Source organism: Theropithecus gelada, chromosome 2 (assembly GCF_003255815.1).
Source record: "Theropithecus gelada isolate Dixy chromosome 2, Tgel_1.0, whole genome shotgun sequence".
Taxonomy (NCBI): Eukaryota; Metazoa; Chordata; class Mammalia; order Primates; family Cercopithecidae; genus Theropithecus; species Theropithecus gelada.
In genome coordinates, this window is record NC_037669.1 from 92,508,542 (window position 1) to 92,532,434 (window position 23,893).

The window sequence follows — 23,893 nt, forward strand, 5'->3', positions numbered from 1 at the left end:
CCCAGCTAGTTTTTTGTATTTTTTAGTAGAGAGGGGGTTTCACCGTGTTAGCCAGGATGGTCTCGATCTCCTGACCTCGTGATCCGCCCGTCTTGGCCTCCCAAAGTGCTGGGATTACACGCATGAGCCACCGCGCTTGGCCTATCTTTTCTAGGTTTCATTAAGCTCAGCAAGATGTTAGGTGGGCTACGAATAAGTAGGATGAGACCACTTACATATATCCAGAATAAGATCAGATTAAATTTCCAATAGAGTCAGCCAGGGATAGAATTGTTTATTTAAAGCAATTGGGTCACACAGTTGAGAGTAGAGGCAGCCTGTTAGAGATGACTTTGACCCCCAGAGTCTCTAATTAGAGTGTTCAGCTGTTGAGATACTCATGTAAGGCATCATTTTGCTAGCTCTGGAAATTTCAGTTTTTGCTACTTTTTTTATGTTTGTTTTTTTCAGACAGGACTATGATCATGGTTTGCTGCAGCTAGCCCTAGGCTCAGCTAGCCCTCCTGACTCAGCCTATTGGGTAGCTGGGAGGTGCATCCTACCATGCCCGGCTAAGTTTATTTTAATTATTTTCTAGAGACAGGGTTTTGCTCTGTTATGTTGCTCAGGCTGTTCTTGTACTCCTGGCCTCAGGTGATCCTCCTGTCTTGGCCTCTCAACGTGTTAGAATTACAGGTGTGAGTCACTGCATCCGGCTACCTTTTTATTCTTTAGATTTTCCGATACGAATTAACAAGTATTTACTCTAACATCCTGTGCTTTTCATTTAGGAAATGTTTAAGAACCATACTCACTATGAATTACGGCAGGGCCTCTTCAGCATTGGGGTTTATAGGATGGTGCTGGAATGGGAGATACAGTCAAGGTGCAGTGAATGTCTCTAAGAAGTTTCTTGTCCCCATCTTCAACTTTCCATTACCTGACTTTGGTTTCTCATGTTTTCATTTGGGTGATTGTGCTACTGAGCTTTTATGAGCCAATCCCAAGTCCATTTCTATCCCAAATCCATTTGTGTGCAAGCCGTAAGAATCCTTGATATATGGATAGACCTTGCCCCGCCCAGTATCATTTTATTCTGCCACATCTGTAGAGGTTTTTTGCTGTTGTTGTTGTTGTTGTTGTTGTTGTTTTTGAGATGGAATCTTGCTCTGTCACCCAGGCTGGAGTACAGAGGTACAATCTTGGTTCACTGCAACCTCTGCCTCCCGGGTTCACAAGTGATTCTCCTGCCTCAGCCTCCTGAGTAGCTGGGATTACAGGTGTGTGCCACCACGTCCTGCGAATTTTTTTGTGTTTTTAGTAGTAATGGAGTTTCACCATGTTGGTTAGGCTTGTCTTGAACTCCTGACCTCGTGATCTGCCCTCCTCGGCCTCCCAAAGTGCTGGGATTCTAGGCGTAGCTACTGCGCCCGACTGAGGTTTTTATCTTGTTGAACTTCGTTGTTGGAACTAATACCTTTGATAGGTTCGTGAGTTCTGTCTATTCCTTTTTATTTTTATTTTTAAATAATATAGACAGGGTCTCCCTATGTTACCCAGGTGGGTCTTGAACTCCTGGGCTCAAGAAATCTTCCTACTGTGGCCTCCCAAAGTGCTGGAATTACACTGCTTTTATGTATATTTTACCATTGGAAAATTGAATGTCAGTTTTCTTTCTTTTTTTTTTTTTGAGACGGAGTCTTGTTCTGTTGCCCAAGCTGGAGTGCAATGGTGTGATCTCAGCTCACTGCAACCTCCGTCTCCTGGGTTCAAGCGATTCTTCTGTCTCAGCCTCCAAAGTAGCTGGGATTACAGGCGTCTGCCGCCACACCCAGCTAATTTGTGTATTTTTAGTAAAGATGGAGTTTCACCATATTGGCCAGGCTGGTCTTGAACTCCTGACCTCATGATCAGCCTGCCTTGGCCTCCCAAAGTGTTGGGATTATAGGCATGAACCACCATGCCTGGCCATCTGTTTTCTACTTCATTCTCAGCATCTGCCCCTGTAGTGGTTGAATAAAAGTTACTTTGTTAGCCTGGCACGGTGGCTCACGCTGTTAATCCCAGCACTTTGGGAGGCTGAGGTTGGTGGATCACCTAAGGTCAGGAATTCAAGACCAGCCTGGCCAACCTGGTGAAACCCTATCTCTACTAAAAATACAAAAATAAGCCTGGTGTGGTGGCACGTGTCTGTAATCCCAGCTGCTCAGGAGACTGAGGCAGGACAATCACTTGAACCTGGGAGGCGGAGGTTGTAATGAGCCCAGATTGCGCCACTGCACTCCAGCCTGGTGACAAGAGCGAGACTCAGTCTCAAAAAAAAAGTTTGTCTTAAGTGTATATTTGGTAATGATTTCATTTTTCACATTTAATATCTGTTGAGAAATTGACCTTAAATTATTTATACAGGTGTTTTATTGTTATGGCCTGCTCAGTATATATTTCTGAGTAGCATGGATCTCTAATTTTAAGTGGTGTCAATATAGTTGAACTATTGAGAAAATTCAGATTACCTATGTTATCAGGTGACACATTGCTGAATGTCGGTGATAGATTTGAATAAGCACTGTTCCTGTCCACAAGGAGTTCATATCCCACATAAAATATGTAAATCAGTCATGTCAGTATTATGCTGAGGTGCAATAGTGATTACAGGCATGGTTTGAGGAGAACATTTTAGATCAATCTGAGGATTAAGGGAAGGCTTTCTGTAGGAGAAGTAAGTCTCATTCTACTGTAGTAGATACCCACCTATTACATTAGTCTATTTATTTATTTATTTACTTATTTTTTGAGATGGAGTCTTGTTCTGTCGCTAGGCTGGAGTGCCCTGGCGCGATCTTGGCTCACTTCATCCTCTGGCTTTCGGGTTCAGGCGATTCTTCTGCCTCAGCCTCCCAAGGAGCTGGGACTACAGGCGTGTGCCACCATGCCCAGCTAATTTTTGTATTTTTAGTAGAGATGTGGTTTCACCATGTTGGCCAGGATGGTCTTGATCTCTTGACCTCGTGATCCGCCTGCCTTGGCCTCCCAAAGTGTTAGGATTATTCACGTGAGCCACCATGTCCAGCCTACATTAGTCTATTTTGAGATGTCAGCACTACAGGATTTTCAAAGATAAAATGTTACCAGTGGATAAGAATTGCACCCAAATGTACTTTTTTTTTTTTTTTTTGAGATGAAGTCTTGCTCTTTGCCTAGACTGGAGTGCAGTGGCATGATCTTGGCTCACTGCAACCTCCACCTCCCTCCGCCATTCTCCTGCCTCAGCCTCCCGAGTAGCTGGGACTACAGGCACCCTCCACCACACCTGGCTAATTTTCTATATTTTTAGTAGAGACGGGCTTTCACCATGCTAGACAGAATGGTCTCGATCTCCTGACCTTGTGATCCGCCCGCCTCGGCCTCCCAGAGTGCTGGGATTACAGGTGTGAGCCACAGCGCCTGGCCTTAATTTTTGTATTTTTAGTAGATACTGGGTTTCACCATGTTGGCCAGGCTGGTCTTAAACTCCTGACCTCAAGTGATCCACCTGCCTCATCCTCCCAAAGTGCTGGGATTATAGGCTTGAGCCACTGTGCCCAGCTGATTGTTAATTTTATTTGCCTGCCCCTCCCTCTGTCCCTCTCCCCGCCACCTCTCTGTCTCTCTGTCGCGTTCTCTCTCTCTCTCTCTCTCTCTCTCTCTCTCCCTGTGTGTGTATGTGTGTAATTATTTGGTTAAAGGGTCTCACTTTGTCATCCAGGCTGAAGTGCAGTGGTGTGGTCACAGCTCACTGTAACCTCGACTTCCCAGGCTCAAGCAACCCATTTACCTCAGCCTCCTGAGTTGCTGGGGCCACAGGCATGTGCCGCCACACATGGTTCATTTTTGTTTTATAATTTATTTTATTTTATAGATGAGGTTTCGCTATGTTGCACAGGATGGTCTTGAACTACTGGTCTCGTGATCCTGCCTCGTTGGCCTCCCAAAGTGCGGGTTTTATAGGCCTGAGCCACTGTACCTGGCCTATTTATTTTTTAAAATTTTATTTATATTTAATTATGTTCTAATATCTATGACAAAATATGCCATTTTAATGATTTTCATTTGTTTTTTGAGATAGGGTCTCACTCTATTACAGTGGTGTGACGTCAGCTCACTTCAACCTCCGCCTCCCAGGTTCAAGTGATTTTCCCACATCAGCCTTCCAAGTAGCTGGGACTACAGGCGCGTGCCACCTCGCCCTGCTAATTTTTGTATTTTTTGGTAGAGATGGGATTTCACCATGTTGGCCACTCTTGTCCCGAACTTCTGACATCAAGTGATCGATCTAAGGGATCTTAATGATTCTTCTTAATTTTTTTTGAGACGGAGTTTTGCTCTTGTTGCCCAGGCTGGAGTGCAATGGCATGATCTCAGCTCACTGCAACCTCTGCCTCCCTTGCTTAAGTGATTCTCCCACCTCAGCCTCCCAACTCGACCTCCCAAAGTGCTGGGATTACAGGATACTTTTTATTTTTTATTTATTACTATTTTTTTTTTTAACAGAGATGGAGTCTCACTATGTTGTCCAGGTTGGTCTTCTACTCTTGGGCTCAAGTGATCCTCCTGCCTCAGCCTCCCAAAGGTTTGGGATTATGGGATGGAGAAACTATGCTCACTTCTGTATGTATTAAACAATGACTTCCATTCCTTGTCCCTCTTTCCTTGGCAACCACCATTCTGCTTTTTGTCTCTTTTTTTAATGTTTGATACCATGTGGTTCTTTGTAGTATATTATTTTGTAGTAATAGTTTTAAAGAAAAAAATGCATGGGTGTTTCTAATAACACTTCATCCTATTTCGCCTATCTGATGCTCAGTTTATATTGCTTATACCTTCATAATGTGGAAATTATTCACCATTTCATTTAATTTGAGGTATATTTTTAATCCATAAAGCACAGATCTCTTGAATTGTGGCATAGATTTTAGCTATTAGTTAAATATAGTTTTATATAGTTACACCACATTTTTATGGTCATTAAAATATCATAATAGGCTAGGTGTGGTGGCTTATGCCGGTAATCCCAGCACTTTGGGAGGCCAAGGTGGGCGGATCACTTGAGGTCAAGAGTTTGAGATCAGCTTGGCCAATATGACAAAACTTTGTCTTTTAAATATGCAAAAACCAAAAAAAATTAGCTGGGCGTATTGGCACTCGCTTGTAATCCCAACTACGTGGGAGGCTGAGATATGAGAATTCCTTGAACCCGGGAGGCAGAGGCTGCAGTGAGCCATGATCACATCGCTGTACTCCAGCCTGAGCGACACAGTTGAGAACCTGTCTCAGAAAAAAAAATAAGTATAATAAAAGTGTTCACTTACAATTTTTGTATAATTTATGTTTTTATTTTTATTTTTTTGTTGAGACAGTCTCACTATGTCGCCCAGGCTGGAGTGCAGTGGTGTGCTCTTGGCAACCTCTGCCTCCCGGGTTCAAGTGATTCTCCTGCCTCAGCCTCCCGAGTAGCTGGTATTACAGGCGCCCGCCACCACGCCTAGGTAGTTTTTGTATTTTTAGTAGAGATGGGGCTTCACCGTGTTGGCCATGCTGGTGGAAAACTCCTCACCTCACATGATCCACCCGCTTTGGCTTTCCAAAGTGCTGGGATTACAGGCGTGAACCACCACGCCTGGCCTAATTTTTGTATAATTTATAGTCAAGAATCTATAAGGTGAAAAACTCTACTATCTCTATATTTATTTTTTTGATTCCTTTTTTTTTTCTTGTGGCAAAGTTTCACTTCCTTGCCCAGGCTGGCCTCAGAACTCCTGTCTTCAAGCACTCCTCCCTTCCTCCCTGCCTTCTTTCTCAGCCAGAGTACTGGGGTTATAGGTGTTTTCTTTTGGAACATTTTGATTTACGTTTTTTATTAAAAAAATTTTTTTTGAGATAAGGTCACACTCTGTCACTCAGCCTGGATTTGTCACCATCACAGTTCCCTATAGCTCAACTTCCCATGCTCATGCAATCCTCCCACCTCAGCCTCCTGCGTAGGTGGGACACTACAGGCATGTGCCACCATGCCCAGCTAATTTTTATATTCATATTTATATTTGTATTTGTATTTTTTTGAGACAAGTTCTGGCTTTGTTGCCCAGGCTGGAGTATAGTGGTGTGGTCTCAGGTCACTCCAACCTTTGCCTCCCAGGTTCAAGCCATCCTCCTACCTCAGCCTCCCAGTAGCTGGGACTACAGGCACACTCCCCTCATGCCTGGGTAATTTCTTTTGCATTTTTTGTTGAGACAGGGTTTCACCATGTTGCCCAGGCTGGTCTTGAACTCCTGTGCTAAAGCCATCTGCCCGTCTCGGCCTGCCAAATGCTGGGATTAAACTTTTTGTAGAGGTGGGATCTCACTGTGTTGCCCAAGCTGGTCTCAGACTCCTGCGCTCAAGTGATTCTTTCACCTTGGTGTCTCAAAATGTTAGAATTACTGGTGTGTAGCTAGGCGCGATGGCTCACGCCTGTAATCACAGCACTTTGGGAGGCTGAGGCGGGCAGATCACTTGAGGTCAGGAGTTCGAGACCTGCCTGGCCAACATAGAGAAACCCTGTCTCTACTAAAAATACAAAATTAGCCGAGCGTGGTCACGCATGCCTGTGATCCCAGCTATTTAGGAGGCTGAGGCAAGAGAATCACTTGAACCTGGGAGGCAGAGGTTGCAGTGAGCCGAGATAGCACCATTGCACTCCAGCCTGGGCAACAAAAGCGAAACCCTGTCTCAGAAAACAACAACAACAACAACAACAACAACAAACTGCTCCTGGCCTAAATTTAGCTTTTTAAAATCTTTCTTTTGACAGACTATTTACTCAAATTATAGTATGTTTATGGAATTTAAAAGGAATTCTTTTGGGAGGGATATGAGGTCTTGCTATACTGTCTAGGCTGGTTTTGAATTCCTGTGCTCAAGTGATTCTTTCATCTCAGCCTCCCAAGTAGCTGTGACTATAGGTGTGAGCCACTGTACTTGCTACCAGAAAGTAGTTTGAATTCAGTTTATTTTATTTCATTCCATTTTTCTTGAGACAGCATCTCACTCTGTCGTCCAGGCTGGAGTGCAGTAGGGCGATCAGGGCTCACTGCAGGCTCAACCTCTCAGACTCAAGTGATCCTCCCACCTCAGCCTCCTGGATAGGATTACAGGCATGTGCCACAATGCACAGCTAATTTTTAAAATTTTTTTCTAGAGACTGAATCTCCCTATGTTGCCAGACTGGTCTTGAACTCCTGGGCTCAAGTGATCCTCCTGCCTTATGCTCCCAGAGTGTTGGGATTACAGGCATGAGCCTCCATGCCCAGCCTAATCGACTTTTAGAAAAACTTATTGATTCCTCAGTTTATTCAAGAAGATATTTAAGGAGGTTGTTTAATTGATATGTGTTTATATCTTTGAATTTATAAAACTTAGGATTCAGACATGAGTAATTTTGTCAGAAGCTTTATTTTTCTCATGTGTAATTTGTATCATTTTTAGGCAAAGTGTTTCATGGATTTCAAAGCTGGAGGCACCTTATGTCACATTCTTGGGTCTGCTTACAAGTATAAAAATGAACAGGGATGGTAAGTTTTTGTATTTGTTTGCATGTTTTGATCTTAAGTTATTTACTTTTAAGTCCTATTTCCTTGTGTTAGAAAATTCTGTAAGCACATTATGATTAAGGTGTTTTACCAAGAGCCCTAATTTACCTTGTTTCTACATCCAAGAAAAATGTCAACCAACCACGTATGTATTTACTTACTTATTTTTGAGACAGGGTCTTAAAAATAGGACCAAGGCTGTCAGCAAGGCTAGAAGTGCAGTGGTGCAATCTCAGGTCACTGCATCCTCCGCCTCTCAGATTTCGACCAATTCTCATGCCCCAGCCTCCTGAGTAGCTGGGACTACAGGCATGCACCACCATGCCTGGCTAATTTTTCTATTTTTAGTGGAAACAGGGTTTTGCCATGTTGTTCAGGCTGGTCTCGAACTCCTGGCCTCAAGCAATCCACCCACCTCTGCCTCCCAAAGTGCTGGGATTACAGGGATGAGCCACTGCACCTGGCCACAACCATGTATTTATTAGGCAAGTGATTTCTTTTTTTCTTTTTTTTTTTTTGAGACAGAGTCTCGCTCTGTCGCCCAGGCTGGAGTGCAGTGTCGTGATCTCAGCTCACTGCAAGCTCCACCTCCCGGGTTCACGCCATTCTACTGCCTCAGCCTCCCGAGTAGGTGGGACTACAGGCACCCACCACCACGCCTGGCTGATGTTTTAGTATTTTTTGTATTTTTTCATTTTTAGCTAACATGGGGTTTCACCGTGTTAGCCAGGGTGGTCTCGATCTCCTGACCTCATGATCTGCCCGTCTCGGCCTCCCAAAGTGCTGGGATTACAGGCGTGAGCCACTGCGCCCAGTGTGATTTCTTATATTTGATTTTTATAATAACAGGTATACATTATTAGCAAATTAGAAGGTAGGCTTGCCAGGAAATGTGTAAATGTGTATAATGAACTCATACATTATGTTTGAAGTGGATAGATAGTATTTTTGTTTGTTTTGTTTTTTTGAGACTTAGTTGCGCTCTTTCGCCCAGGCTGGAGTGAAGTGGTGCGATCTTGGCTCACTGCAACCTTTGCCCCCAGGTTCGAGTGATTCTCCTGCCTCAGCCTCTTGAGTGACTGGGATTACAGGCACCTGCCACCATGCACCCAGCTAATTTTTGCATTTTTAGTAGGGATGGAGTTTCACCATGTTGGCCAGGCTGGTCTCAAACTCCTGACCTCAGGTGATCCACCTTCCTTGGCCTCCCAAGGTTCTAGGATTACAGGTATGAGCCACCGTGCCTGGCCAGATAGCAGTTTTAAGAGATCAAGTTAGCTAGGCCTTCAAGAGTGTTCCATTTTGCTATCCTCAGGACAGTGATAAAAGGAGAAATACATATCTTTGCCTAGATCAGTGTTGGAGATAGATTGAGAATCCCTGCAGGTGTTCCTGCCATTTTGCTCCCTTCAGTCTTTTCCCCTTTTCTAGCTGTCTCTCTTGGTACTATTTCTTTTTTTTCCCCTTGAACTCTGGGGTTTCCATCAGTTGCTGGGACTAGTGATGTTTGACGATGATGGTCCTGAGCTGTGGGGTTGTCAGGGACATACTTCACAGGGTAGGGTTGGGGGAGTGGAGTATATTGTCTTGAAATTGTTTGGTATTTTCAGTTGAGTTAGCTGTGCACAGTTTATAAGCTTAGCATCTTTCCAGGAGAATACACATGTAATTTATATATTTTACTTTCAAAGTTAAGCTAACCCCATACTTTATGGCTGGGAAGTGCAAATAAATATTTAGATCAACAATAAGGACAAGTGTGCAATTAAATTATTTATATAGTAAATAGGACATATAAACTAACGTGTATTTACTGAAGCTTTTTATATATGGATGGTGTTGAATAGATGTTGATTTGGATCACTTGAGGTCAGGAGTTCGGGTCCAGACTGGCCATCATGGCGAAACCCTGTCTCTACTAAAAATACAAAATAAATTAGCCAGACTTGGTGGCGGGCACTTGTAATCCCAGGTACTCAGGTGGCTGAGACAGGAGAATCACTCGAACCCGGGAGACGGAGGTTGCAGTGAGCTGAGATTGCGCCACTGCACTCCTGCCTGGGCAACAGAGCAAGACTCTGTCTCAAAAAAAAAAAAGATATTGACTAAAAGCATGAGTCTTTTTTGTTTTTGTTTTCAGAGGTAGCTCTCTGTTTTCCAGTTCTGTGTCTAGCTCTGATGTTGAACCTCTCACGAGGGTATTCCCTGATCTAGGACCAACGGCATGTTTCAGTACTCGTAGAGATGGTTTGTTCCCTACTCTTGACTCTGGGTTCCCGGTTGGAACTCTTTCTGTCCCTAGTTCTTGTTCAGCTTCTATCACAAGTCCTGACCTGGACACTTAAGGACAGAATTCCAAAGTGATTTGATTTTTCATAGGTCACGTATTGTGGAACTTGCTTTGTGTCTATAGTTTCTGCACAATGAAAAAAAAAATTTTTTTTTGAGACAGAATCTCGCTCTGTCACCCAGACTGGAGTACAGTGGTGTAATCTCGGCTCACTGCAACCTCTACCTCCCGGGTTCAAGCGAATCTCCTGCCTCACCCTCCTGAGTAGCTGAGATTACAGGTGCCTGCCACCACACATGCCTGGCTAATTTTTGTATTTTTAGTAGAGACTAGGTTTCTCCATGTTGGCCAGGCTGGTCTTGAACTCCTGACCTCAGGTGATCTGCCTGCCTTGGCCTCCCAAAGTGCTAGGATTACAGGCTTGAGTCACCGTGCCCGGCCACAGTGAAATATTTTTATCTGAAATCACTTGCAGTAGTTTAGAAAGATATGTATAATACAGGTCGGGCACAGTGGCTTGCGCCTGTAATCCTAGCACTTTGGGAGGCCAGGGTGGTCTGATCACGAGATCAGGAGTCAGAGACCATCCTGGCCAACATAGTGAAACCTTGTCTCTACTAAAAATGCAAAAATTATCTGGGCATGGTGGCATGCGCCTGTAGTCCCAGCTACTTGGGAGGCTGAGGCAGGAGAATTGCTTGAACCTGGGAGGTGGAGGTTGCAGTGAGCCGGGATCGCGCCACTGCATTCCAGCCTGTCAACAGAGCGAGACTCCGTCTCAAGAAAAAAAAGAGAGAGATACATATGTAATACGATTTCCTTAAAATTAAAAGTGGGGCTAAAAAAGACGTAAAGGATAGGGTTAGCATTGTCAGGAATAAGAATTTTTCCGAGTCTCTTATGCAGATTGTGCCACAATAATTTCCTTTCAGGTATAGTTATGTATCCAGTTTCAGTGTGTACCTTCTCTCATCTCTTGTGCCTCACGCTTGAAGTGAGTGCATATGTTAGTAACTTCCCCACTCTGTTTGGATATCTGAATGCTGACCTGTCATTCTGACCATGCCCTGACTTGCCCCATGCCTAACATGCCTCTCAGAACCTTGTGTGTGTTCTTTAATTGAACCTCACAGTCTAGGTTGCATTTCTGGCTTTAGGTCCAAAGTTTGCTGGTTTCGTTATTATGGCAAGCACTATTTTTTTTTTTTTTTTTTTTTTTTTTTGAGACGGAGTCTCGCTCTGTCGCCCAGGCTGGAGTGCAGTGACCGGATCTCAGCTCACTGCAAGCTCCGCCTCCCGGGTTTACGCCATTCTCCTGCCTCAGCCTCCCCAGTAGCTGGGACTACAGGCGCCCACCACCTCGCCCGGCTAGTTTTTTTTTTTGTATTTTTTAGTAGAGACGGGGTTTCACCGGGTTAGCCAGGATGGTCTCGATCTCCTGACCTCGTGATCCGCCCGTCTCGGCCTCCCAAAGTGCTGGGATTACAGGCTTGAGCCACCGCGCCCGGCCTTGGCAAGCACTATTTTCTTCTTATTTCATTGTGGTTCTGCTTTCTTACTGACTTCTCAGTAGTCTTTGTTTTAGTCGCTAATGGCATGAAGCTCTAATGTCATGCATATGAGGTTGAATGGGAATACCTGGTAATTACTAGCATATTTGTGAAGAGACTGTACATATTAATATTACAGAATTGGCCAGCTGTTGTGGCTCATGCCTGTAATCCCAGCACTTTGGGAGGCTGAGGTGGGCGGATTGCTTGAGCCCAGGAGTTTGAACCCAGCCCAGGCAACATGGGAAAACTCAGCCTCTACAAAAAGTAGAAAAATTAGCTGGGTATGGTGGCACATGCCTGTAGTCCCAGCTGCTTGGGAGGCTGAGGTGGGAGGATCACTTGAGCCCAGGATGTAGAGGCTGCAGTGAACCAAGATTGCACCACTGCACTCCAGCCTGGGTGACAGAGACCCCGTGTCAAAAAAAAAAAAAAAAAGGAAATTACAGAATTGAAATGTTAAATTTGATCTTTCTGGATGTTTCTAAATAGGCAAAATCAATGAGTGTCTTATTAATGGTTTTTCTCCTGAAGGATAAAACTTTGTATAGATTTGAAGTGTAGTTATATGTAACTGAAGGATAACAAGTTTGACCTATTCATGGAAATCCAAACAGATCTCCCAAAGGAGAGATTAAATACCAAGTTCAATTAAGTAATAGAGAATTGACTTTAGTGCCCACGTGCCCAGAGATTAGGATGTTGTTTATTTTTCCCTACAGTTCTAAAGAGATTGTTACTTTTTTTTTTTTGAGATGGAGTCTTGCTTTGTCACCCAGTGAGCTGGAACACTATCTTGAATTTACCAAGAATGTTTAAATTAAGTTTTGCTTTCTAATAATGCAGAAAGGTGTTCAAGCTTCAACCCGAAAGAGGAATGCAAATTAGAACTATAATCATTAGGCCGGCGTGGTGGCTCACGCCTGTAATCCCAGCACTTTGGGAAGCCAAGGCGGGTGGATCACCTGAGGTCAGGAGTTGGAGACCGACCAGGCTGGCCAAAATGGTGAAACCTCGTCTCTACTAAAAATACAAAAAATTAGCCGGGTATCGTGACGGGTGCCTGTAATCCCAGCTACTCGGGAGCCTGAGGCAGGAGAATCGCTTGAACCTGGGAGGTGGAGCTTGCAATGAGCCGAGATCTCACTGTTGCACTCCATCCTAGGCAACAAGCGTGAAACTCCCTGTCAATTAAAAAAAAAAACACAAAAACTATAATCATTAAATATTTTAAAATCTATCGCAGATTGACAAAGATTAAAAGGTGAGGTAATGTAAAATAAAAATAAGTACATAGTTGGCTACTGAGAGGAAGAAAGCATAATACATTCTTAGTGGAACTATAAATGAGTACCATTTTATTGGAAGATGATTTTGCCAGTTGTGTTACGTTTGTATTATGTTTCTTATTATTTCAACTTGAGTATCTCTAATTCCTTACAAATCCATCTGACTAGTACTAGGTTCTAGAAGAATCCCATAGGAGGGCTCTAGAAAAAAAAAAAAAATCAACTGGAAAGAGATATTCTTGCCCTATGTTATCACAGTCCTATAGAGAAAAGCAAATAAATACATTTTCCTTTTCTGACTTTTTTTTTTTTTTTTTTGAGACAAGTTCTCGCTGTGTCGCCCAGGCTGGAGTGCAGTGGCATGATCTCGGCTTACTGCAAGCTCCGCCTCCCGGGTTCACGCCATTCTTCTACCTCAGCCTCCCGAGTAGCTGGGACTACAGGTGCCCACCACCACGCCCGGCTAATTTTTTTGTATTTTCAGTAGGGGGTTTCACTGTGTTAGCCAGGATGGTCTTGATCTCCTGACCTTATGATCTGCCCGTCTCGGCCTCCCAAAGTGCTGGGATTACAGGCGTGAGCCACCGTGCCTGGCATTTTTTTTTTTTTTTTTTGAGACGGAGTCTTGCTCTGTCGCCAGTACAGAGTGCATAGGCACCATCTAAGCTCACTGCAACCTCCATCTCCCAGGTTCAAGCTATTCCCTTGCCTTAGCCTCCCAAATAGCAGGGACTGTAGGTACACGCCACCATGCCTGGCTAATTATGTTTTAGTAGAGACAGGGTTTCACCATGTTGACCAGGATAGTCTCTATTTCTCGCCCCCATGATCCGCCCGCATAGGCCTCCCAAAGTGCTGAGATTACAGGAGTGAGCCACTGCGTCCCGCCTTTCTGACTTTTTAAATCTTTGGCCATTTAAACTGTAAATGCAAGCTCTCAGTTGAGGGTTTACTAATTAATATAAAAGTCTTCTGCATTGTTTCCTTTTGTCAATCTACTGGGCAATATCTTGCTGTAGCCTTTCAATCTAAGGCAATAAATATGCATTGTGTGTCAAAAGGAATTACAGGCTGGTGGGAAGCCAAGGTGAAAGGTTCGCTTGGGCCCAGGAGTTGGCGACCAGCCTGGGCAACATAGAGAAGCCCTGTCTCTTGAAGAAATTTTAAAATACTACCCCAGAAAGGTAGCATGTACCTGTAGTTCAAGCTCCTCGGTAGGCTGAGCCGAGAGGACTGCTTGACCCCAGGAATGCAAGGCTACCTACAGTGAGCTGTGACTGAACTGCTGCAGTCCAGCCTGGATGACAGAGCAAGAGTCTATTAAAATATATATATTAAATAAAAATAGAAAATTTTTAAAAAGTTCCTCTACTAACTGTATTCCTCCAGTTTTATTGCCTCTCATGAGTATATTTAGGGCTACCTCTAGAAAATGGTCCGAATAGGGCTGGGCACGGTGGCTCACACCTGTAATCCCAGCACTTTGGGAGGCAAAGGTGGGTGGATCACGAGGTCAGAAGATCAAGACCATCCTGGCTAACATGGTGAAACCCCGTCTCTACTAAAATACAAAAAATTAGCTGGGCATGGTGGTGCATGCCTGTAGTCCCAGCTACTTGGGAGGCTGGGGCAGGGGAATCACTTGAACCTGGGAGGCGGAGGTTGCAGTGAGCCAAGATCGCGCCACTGCACTCCAGCCTAGCAACAGAGCAAGACTAGCAAGACTCTGTCTTTAAAAAAGAAAGAAAGAAAGAAAGAAAGAAAGAAAGAAAGAAAGAAAATGGTCCGAATAAAAATAGTCTGTTTTTTTTTTGAGACCGAGTGTCACTCTGTTGCTCAGACTGGAGTGCAGTGTCGCAGTCTGGCTCACTGCAAGCTCTGCCTCCTGGGTTCACGCCATTCTCCTACTTCAGCCTCCTGAGTAGCTGGGCCTACAGTTGCTTGCCACCACGCCCAGCTAATTTTTTTTTGTATTTTTAGTAGAGACAGTGTTTCACTGTTAGCCAGGATAGTCTTGATCTCCTGACCTTGTGATCCACCCACCTCGGCCTCCCAAAGTGCTGGAATTACAGGCGTGAGCCACTGTGCCCAGCCTAATCAGACTCTTTAACACTGGATGGATCCCAGGTGAAGAGTTTATTCCATAGAAGTTGTGTAAAAGGGCGTCAGAAGGAAACTTCTAAAGGGAAAAACAAAAATGCACTGAGCCAAGCGCAAGACAACAATAGAGCCAAACAGTTTTGTGGGGAAGTTACTAAAGCCAGTCTCAAATAAGGAGCTTTGTACGATGACAGCAAGCTAGACTACCCTGGAAACCATCCCCACAGGATGGTCTAGTATGCTGTACCCCAAAAGGGTGGCAAACATCCTAGTAGGATCAGGTGTGGTAGCTCACACCTATAATCCGAGCACTTTGGGAGGCTGAGGCAGAAGAATCACTTAAGGCCAGGAGTTCAAGACTAACCTAGCCAACATAGCAAGACCCCATCTCTATTAAAGAAAGAAGAAAAGAAAAAAACATGAAAGATGGCCAGGTGTGGTGGCTCACATCTGTAATTCCAGCACTTTGGGAGACCGAAGCATGTGATCACCTGAGGTCAGGAGTTCGAGTTCAGCCTGGCTGACATGGTGAAACCCTGTCTCTACTAAAAATACAAAATAACTGGGTGTCATGGAGCACGCCTGTAATCCCAGCTACTCGGGAGGCTGAGGCAGGAGAATCGCTGGAATCCAGGAAGCAGAGGTTGTGGTAAATCGAGATCACACCACTGCATTCCAGCCTGGGCAACAGAGTGGGACTCCATTTAAAACAACAACAACATAGAAGATAGGCTTAGCTTCATAGAGCAAGTGACTTGGGGACAGATTCTGGAAGTGATAGTGTCAGGCCCATTGAGTGGGTAGTAACATCCTGGAAAGGCTATAGAGTTTAAAAAGAAAGATTGGAAGTGTGGGGAACATCTCCAGGATAAAATAGCATGACATGTGAGTTAAGCATATGAGCTCTGGACTCAGACTGCCTAATGCTAGGTAGTATCTGGTAATGATTAAGAAAATTATAACTGGGCCAGGCGTGTTGGTTCACCTCTGAGTGAACCAACTGAGGCAGGAGGATTGCTTGAGCTCAGGAATTTGAGACCAGTTTGGACCAACATAGTGAGACCTTTGGCTTTACAAAAATAAAAATAAAAAACAATTACCTGGGTATGATGGCTGGTGCCTGTGGACCCAGCTACTCAAGGCTGAGGTTGAGGTGGGAGTGTCCCCTGAGCCCAGGAGTTCAACGTTACAGGGAGCTCTTACTGCACCAGACCTTTCCAGCCTAGATGACACAGTGAGACTTTGCCTCCAAAAACAAAAATTATAACTATAGCTAACATTTATTGATCAGTTACTTTATATTAAATTTAAGCACTGTTGTAGTATATACCTCATTTAACCTTCACAAAAACCCACAGTAGGCTATTACATTTATGAAGCAGTCAATCCTTGGGTTAACAAATTGCTCAAGACTAATGTAGTTTTCCACAATCCTTACTTTCAGTCACTAAGCTCTACTCCTCTCCTGGATGTTAGTATTAAAAGAACTAAAACAGAGCAAAAACAAAGTAGGTATTGAATAAAAAGTAAGGAGAAACAGGCGTTAGACTTTGTAAAGATTTAACCACATGGAGGTGACATGCTTGGGAACTTAATGTAAAGAGACATTGGAGAAGAGTTTCAAGTAAAGGTAAATACATCAGTTTTACCACATTTAGGAAAACAGTGCTTGTTATTCATACTTGCGGGTTTGGTATACCCCCCAGCAATCAAGTGATTTCAGATTAAGGGATAGTCTCTGCTCTTGACTGTTACTGTGGCCAGTTAAAAATTTTATTTGGAGAAACCTTGTCTGTTTAAATCACGTCTTACAGCTGTATCAGAATTAAATACCCAAGATGCTTTCCTTTATCTAAGAGAACACAGATACTGCTGAATTTGAACAAATGATTTTTTTTTTTTTTTTGAGACGGAGTCTTGCTCTGTCACCAGGCTAGAGTTCAGTGGCATGATCCTGGCTTACTGCAACCTCTGCCTCTCGGGTTCAAGCGATTCTCCTGCCTCAGCTTGCAGAGTAGCTGGGATTACAGGCGTGCTCCACCATGCCCAGCTAATTTTTGTATTTTTAGTAGAGATGGGATTTCACCATGTTGGCCAGGCTGGTCTTGAACTCCTGACCTTGTGATCCGCCCGCCTCACCTCCCAAAGTGCTGGGATTGCAGGCATCAGCCACTGTACCCAGCATGGATCTGTGAACTACTTTTCTGTAAGATGTAAGGTGTCTTAGATTTAAGGAAAATTAGATATGTCATGGAATTGATACTTCATTTTCACTGAGGTGGGTCTTAATATCTCTTTTATAAGGGTGTTGATACTGTGTATTCTTATATTACTGAGAGAATATCTCACACGTTTTGTAGAGTGTTATTTTAATTTCCAAATCTTTCTAACTCATTTGCATCGAATTCTAAAACCAAGTTTTCATTTGTGTTTAAGGTGGGAGACAAATTAACTAGGGTTTTTCCTTTTTTTTAGGCGGAGGTTTGACCTACAGAACCCATCCCGAATGGATCGTAATGTGGAAATGTTTATGAACATTGAAAAAACATTGGTGCAGGTAACTTGGAAACTTAGGTTATTTAAAAAGTTTGCCTTTAATATATTTTCAGTTTTAAGATTGGCGGGCTGGGCGCAGTGGCTCACGCCTGTAATCCCAGCACTTTGGGAGGCTGAGGCAGGCCTCCCAAATCACGAGGTCAGGAGATCGAGACCATCCTGGCTAACATGGTGAAACCTCGTCTCTACTAAAAAAAAAAAAAAAATACAAAAATTTAGCTGTGTGTGGTGGCGAGTACCTGTAGTCCCAGCTACTTAGGAAGTTGAGGCAGGAGAATGACGTGAACCCAGGAGGTGGAGCTTGCAGTGAACCAAGATTGCGCCACTGCACTCCAGCCTAGGCAGCAGAGCGAGACTACGTCTCAAAAACAAAACAAAACAAAAACAGATTGGCTTTATTGGATTGCCAAAAGAACAAAGGAAGAAAATGTTCTGAAAGGTATTGTTTTATTATTTTTATGGGTGTTTGGGGATTAGAGCTATGATTAATCTTGTCTTTAAGACTATTAAAATTTATGGTGAAATAATTTATAATTTTCTTCATTAATTTTACCTAATGTATTGTTTGACTTGCCTTTATTTTATTTTTATTTTCTTTGAGACAGGATCTCACTCTGTCACCCAGGCTGGAGTGCAGTGGTACGATCATAGCTAGGCTTACTGCAGCTTTGAACTGTCGGGCTCAAGTGATCCTCCCACCTCAGCCTCCCCTGTAGCTGGGACTACAAGCACACGCTATCACACCTGGCTAATTTTTTGTATATTTTGTAGAGGTGGAGTTTTGCCGTGTTGACCAGGCTGGTTTCGAATTCATGAATTCAAGTGATTTGCCTGCTTGGCCTTCCAAAGTTCTGGGATTACAGGCGTGAACCACCGAGTCCGGCCTGCCTTCGTTTTATTTGGTTTAAGCACTCTTCCATCCTACTGTTCACTTGACTGAATATTTTCTTTGGGTTTGTTCCATGGTTGTACCATAAATACACATATTATTTCTCTAACTGTATTATAACCTGGAAAAAAGAATGCTTAATGTCCTTATTTGTGTTTCCTAATATGTTCATTGTTTAATAATTTATGGTGATCACTAAATTAACCTTCCTGGGGAGAGGTAGCTGGCAAAAATTCAGTTAGATGTTACTGTTAACTTAATATGTGAAAGTTGTTTGTCTCACAGATTCTTAGCTAGGGAAACAATTGGATATGTTTTGTTTGTTGGGTGAGAGTTTTTTTCATGATTTGGGGAGTCAACATACATGTTTTGTCATTGCTATTTTTAAGATTAACTGTAATCCCCTTCCATAGCTAAAAACACTACATTAGACCATTAAAGTAAATTTGGGTAAAATTGGGGAGGAGGATTAATCTGGCAATCTGGTGTGGTATCTTAATGAAAAAGCTGCTGAATTTCTTTAGGTCATGCTTCTCAGTATTTTTTGTGGCAGAAAAGGTTATCTGGGGATGGTTTGTGTATTACATAAATAATGTGATATTATTTCAAAACCAAGAGAATTTGAAAGTCTGTTCTTTTCATCCTCAGAACAATTGTTTGACCAGACCCAACATCTACCTCATTCCAGACATTGATCTGAAGTTGGCTAACAAATTGAAAGATATCATCAAACGACATCAGGTAATAGACACAATCACTTTAGATAATAATAGACACGATCACTTCATTTTGTAATTGTAAGCCTCTAATAAATGTCAACCATAGTAATGCTTTGGATTTCTTGATATATTTACATCAAAATAAATTTTTTTCTTGAGTTTTTATTTCTCTTTTTAGAGGTGAGGTGTCACTGTGTTGCCCAGGCTGGAGTGCAGTGGCACTATCCTAGCATCCTTGCTCACTGTAGCTTTAGACTCCCGGGCTCAAGAGATCTTCCAGTTTTTGTGTGTGTGTGTGGTTTTTTGTTGTTGTTGTTGAGAGAGTCTTGTGTTGTCGCCCAGGCTGGAGTACAGTGATGCGATCCCAGTTCATTGCATCCTCTGCCTCTGAGGTTCAAGCGATTCTTGTGCCTCAGTCTCCAGAATTGCTGGGACTACAGCTGTGTGCCACCATGCCTGGCTAATTTTTGTATTTTTTGTAGAGATGGGATTTTGCCATGTTGGTGAGCCTGGTCTCGAACTCCTTACCTCAAGTGATCTGCCCACCTCAGCCTTCCAACGAGCTGGGATTACAGGCATGAGCCACCGTGCCTGGCCACGATGGTTTCTCACTATGTTCCCAGGCTGGTCTTGAATTCCTGGCCTCAAGTCATCCTCTAGCCTCGCCCTCCCAAAGTATTAGGATTGATTATAGGTGTGAGCCACCATACCTGGCCTCTTTTTGAGTTCTTAAAGTAGCAGTGTTTTTTTTCTCTCCACTCATCTTTAGCTTTTAGCCTAGAGTAGCATTTAATAAAGTCATTGGTATGGAGTCTTTAGTCTTATTGTGAAGTGTGCTTACGTAGACCTAAGGAAACCAATGTATTCTATATCACAGAGCTCTATCTACATCACAGAGATTATAAAGTCATATAGAGTTGGTAACATAATTGGTAGGAAGAAATGACATATTACTTTCAAGTAATCGTGTCTCCCTTAACCCCGCATTTTATGTATTCTGTTACATACATGATTTAAAAAAAAGCAATTGATGGCCAGGCGTGGTGGCTCATGCCTGTAATCCCAGTACTTTGAGAGGCCAAGGCGGGTGGATCACAAGGTCAAGAGATCGAGACCATCCTGGTCAACATGGTGAAACTCGTCTCTACTAAAAATTAGCTGGGCATGGTGACGCGCCTCTGTAGTCCCAGCTACTGGGGAGGCTGAGTCAGGAGAATTGCTTGAACCCAGAAAGTGGAGGTTGCAGTGAGCTGAGATGGCGCCACAGTACTCCAGCCTGGTGACAGAGCGAGACTGTGTCTCAGAAAAATTCTGCCCCCTCAAGCTTACTTTGTCTTGATACAAATGTACTAGTACTGTCTTCTGACATCTTAGCCTTCTTCTTCTGACTTCCTTTTAGGCTGAGACTTTGGTTATTTACTACATGTAAGTTTACGATTACACGTGACTAAACTGTAATTAAGCCCATCACATAGTAATCTAGCTGAGGAGACTTATGTAGAAGATAATTTTCTGAAACATTCCTTGTGTGACAGAGTTTTATGTATCCTTAGAATTGGTTGAGAAGCCTCATGAAATGTCTTTTTTTCCTGCTGCAAAAGAGATTACCAATTGAATTATGTTTTAGCATTTAGTAAAATATCTTGCATGTTCTGAAAGTTAATGTTTCTAGTACTGCATACAATTAAAGATTGAGTATATTCATTCTTTCTTTTATATATGATATCTCAAAGTGTAAGGTAATATAATTATTTTATCACATTGAGCAATCTGAAGTCCAGTTCCTCTTTTTACTAGTATTATGGCTTTGAACAGATCCCTTAAACCTCTCTCTTTTGGAATATCTTTTTATTGGATTGACTGTCAAATGCAGTTTATATGTGGAATGTTACCAGGACAGGAGTGGAACAAATTGATTGCTGTTTCTTGCCTTGAACCTGAAATTACCTACTCTTTTTGCTACCAGGTTGTACTGGAAACATTTTATGTATTGTCCTACAATTTATGCTGAATATTTAGCTGTTTTTTATATATGTGTATATATATATATATATATATATATATTTTTTTTTTTTTTTTTTTTTTTGAGACGGAGTCTCGCTCTGCCGCCCAGGCTGGAGTGCAGTGGCCGGATCTCTGCTCACTGCAAGCTCCGCCTCCCGGGTTCACGCCATTCTCCTGCCTCAGCCTCCCGAGTAGCTGGGACTACAGGCGCCCGCCACCGCGCCCGGCTAGTTTTTTGTATTTTTTAGTAGAGACGGAGTTTCACCATGTTAGCCAGGATGGTCTCGATTTCCTGACCTCGTGATCCGCCCGTCTCGGCCTCCCAAAGTGCTGGGATTACAGGCTTGAGCCACCGCGCCCGGCCATATATTTTTTTTTTTTTGAGGTGGAGTCTCGCTCTGTCACCCAGGCTGGAGTGCAGTGGTGCAATCTCGGCTCACTGCAAGCTCTGCCTCCCGGCTTCAAGCCATTCTCCTGCCTCAGCCTCCCGAGTAACTGGGACTACAGATGCATGCCACCTTGCCTGGCTAATTTTTTTTTTTTTTGTATTTTTAGTAGAGACAGGGTTTCACTGTATTAGTCTCGGTCTCCTGACCTTGTGATCCGCCTGCCTCGGCCTCCCAAAGAGCTGGGATTACAGGCATGAGCCACTGTGCCCGGCCTTAGCTGTTATATTTTTGATGAAACCTGCCTTAGTGATTGTTTTCTAGGCATACCCTCCAGAGGGATGCAGAGGTCTAACTGGCTTCTTAGAATTTTAGGAAAGAGACCTTAATAGGTCATAATAATAGTACCTTCATTGATTTGATGATCAGGCCTTTATGTGTAAGCATTTTAAATGAATTAACAGGCTGGGCACCGTGGCTCACGCCTGTGGTCCTAGCACTTTGAGAGGCCAAGGCAGCCAGATTGCTTAAGCCCAGGAGTTCAAAACCAGCCTGGGTAACAAGGCAAAACCTCTACAAGATGATAAGTAAATGAACCAACAGCTCACATTGATTGAGTACCTTCAGTGTTCCCAATGCCTTAATTCATTGTATTTGTTAATTCAGTTGTAAAGAATTCTAATGATATAGGTGTTATTGTTATTACTTTGTTTCTTTTTTGTTGTTGTTCTTTTTTGTTTCTTTGTTTGAGACAGAGTCTCACTCTGTCTCCCAGGCTGGAGTGCAGTGGCGTGATCTCAGCTCACTGCAAACTCCAATCCCCGGGTTCAAGCGATTCTCCTACCTTAGCCTCCCAGGTAGCTGGGACTACAGGCATGTCCCACTACGCCCTGCTAATTTTTGTATTCTTTTTTTTTTTGAGACGGAGTCTTGCTCTGCCGCCCAGGCTGGAGTACAGTGGCCGGATCTCAGCTCACTGCAGGCTCCGCCTCCCGGGTTCACGCCATTCTCCTGCCTCAGCCTCCCGAGTAGCTGGGACTACAGGCGCCTGCCACCTCGCCCGGCTAGTTTTTTGTATTTTTAGTAGAGACGGGGTTTCACCGTGTTAGCCAGGATGGTCTCGATCTCCTGACCTCGTGATCCACCCATCTCGGCCTCCCAAAGTGCTGGGATTACAGGCTTGAGCCACCACGCCCGGCCCAATTTTTGTATTCTTTAGTAGAGACAGGGTTTCACCATATTGGACAGGCTGGTCTCGAACTCCTGACTTTGTGATCTGGCCAAAGTGCTGAGATTACACTCATGAGCCACCTTGCCCGGCCTTCTTGTTGTTCTTTTTTTAACAACAGGCGTGCTCCACTGCACCTGGCTATTTTAGTTTTATTTTTGAAGAGACATGGTCTTGCCTAGGCTGATCTCAAGCTCCTGGCCTCAAGAGATTCTCCCTGCCGCCTCGGTCTCCCAAAATGCTGGGATTATAGGCATGAGCCATGGAACCCACCCTGCAGCACACACTCCCCCCCACTCCTTTTTTTAAATGGAAGGTTTGTGGAAACTGTGTCAAGCGAGTCTGTTGGTGCCATTTTCCCAATAGCATGTGCTCACATTGTGTCTGTGTATCACATTTTGGTAATTCTCACAATAGTTCAAATTTTTTTAGTTGTTTGTTTGTTTGTTTTGTCACCCAGGCTGGAGTGCAGTGGTGCGATCTCAGCTCACTACATCCTCCACCTCCTGGGTTCAAGCAGTTCTCTGCCTCAGCGTCCCGAGTAGCTGGTATTACAGGCACCCGCCACCACGTCCAGCTAATTTTTGTATTTTTACTAGATACGGAGTTTCACCATGTTGGCCAGGCTGGTCTTGAACTCCTGACCTTGTGATCCTCCCCGACTCGGCGTCCCAAAGTCCTGGGATTACAGGTGTGAGCCACCACTCCTGGCTTACTTTTTTAGTATTATTGTATATGTTATGGTGATCTGTGATAGATGCTATTTGATATTATTTTAATTGCTTTGGTTTAGCACAACACCCATAGAAGATGGTGAAGTTAATTGATAAATGTATGTGTTCTGACTTCTCCACTGACTGGCTACTCCTCTCTCTACCTCGTCCCTGAGACCCACAAGTATTAAAATTAGGCCAATTAATAACCCTACAATGACCTCTAGCTGGTCAAGTCAAAGGAAGAATTGCTTATCTGTCACTTTAAATCAAAAGCTAGTCGTGATTTAGTTTAGTGAGGAAGGCATGACAAAAGCCAAGATAAGGTGAGAACTTGGCTTCTTAAGCCAAACAACCAAGTTTTTAATGTAAAGGAAAAGTTTTTGAAGGAAATTAAAAGTGGAACTCTAGTGAACATGCAGATGATACGGTGCAAAACATGCTTATTGCTGATACTGAGAAAGCTTCAGTGGTCTGAATAGGAGATCAAAGCAGCCCAACATTTCCTTAAGCTAAATTCTAATCCAGAACAAAGGCCTAACTCTCTTCAATTCTGTGAAGGCTGAGAGAGGTGAGGAAGCT

General features: G+C 43.5%; 1 protein-coding gene across 3 annotated transcripts in view; it reads left to right on the plus strand.

The window, feature by feature from the left end:
- The window catches only part of SMARCC1 (SWI/SNF related, matrix associated, actin dependent regulator of chromatin subfamily c member 1), a 202,416-nt gene that overhangs the window by 36,189 nt on the left and 142,334 nt on the right, over nucleotides 1-23,893 (plus strand). For all 3 annotated transcript variants that reach the window (XM_025374994.1, XM_025374993.1, XM_025374992.1), the window contains exons 3-5: nucleotides 7,484-7,569; nucleotides 17,292-17,373; nucleotides 18,910-19,002. In XM_025374994.1, the coding sequence (XP_025230779.1) occupies nucleotides 7,496-7,569; nucleotides 17,292-17,373; nucleotides 18,910-19,002 (249 nt within the window). In that variant the 5' untranslated portion in view covers nucleotides 7,484-7,495. The remainder of the gene's footprint in view (nucleotides 1-7,483; nucleotides 7,570-17,291; nucleotides 17,374-18,909; nucleotides 19,003-23,893) is intronic.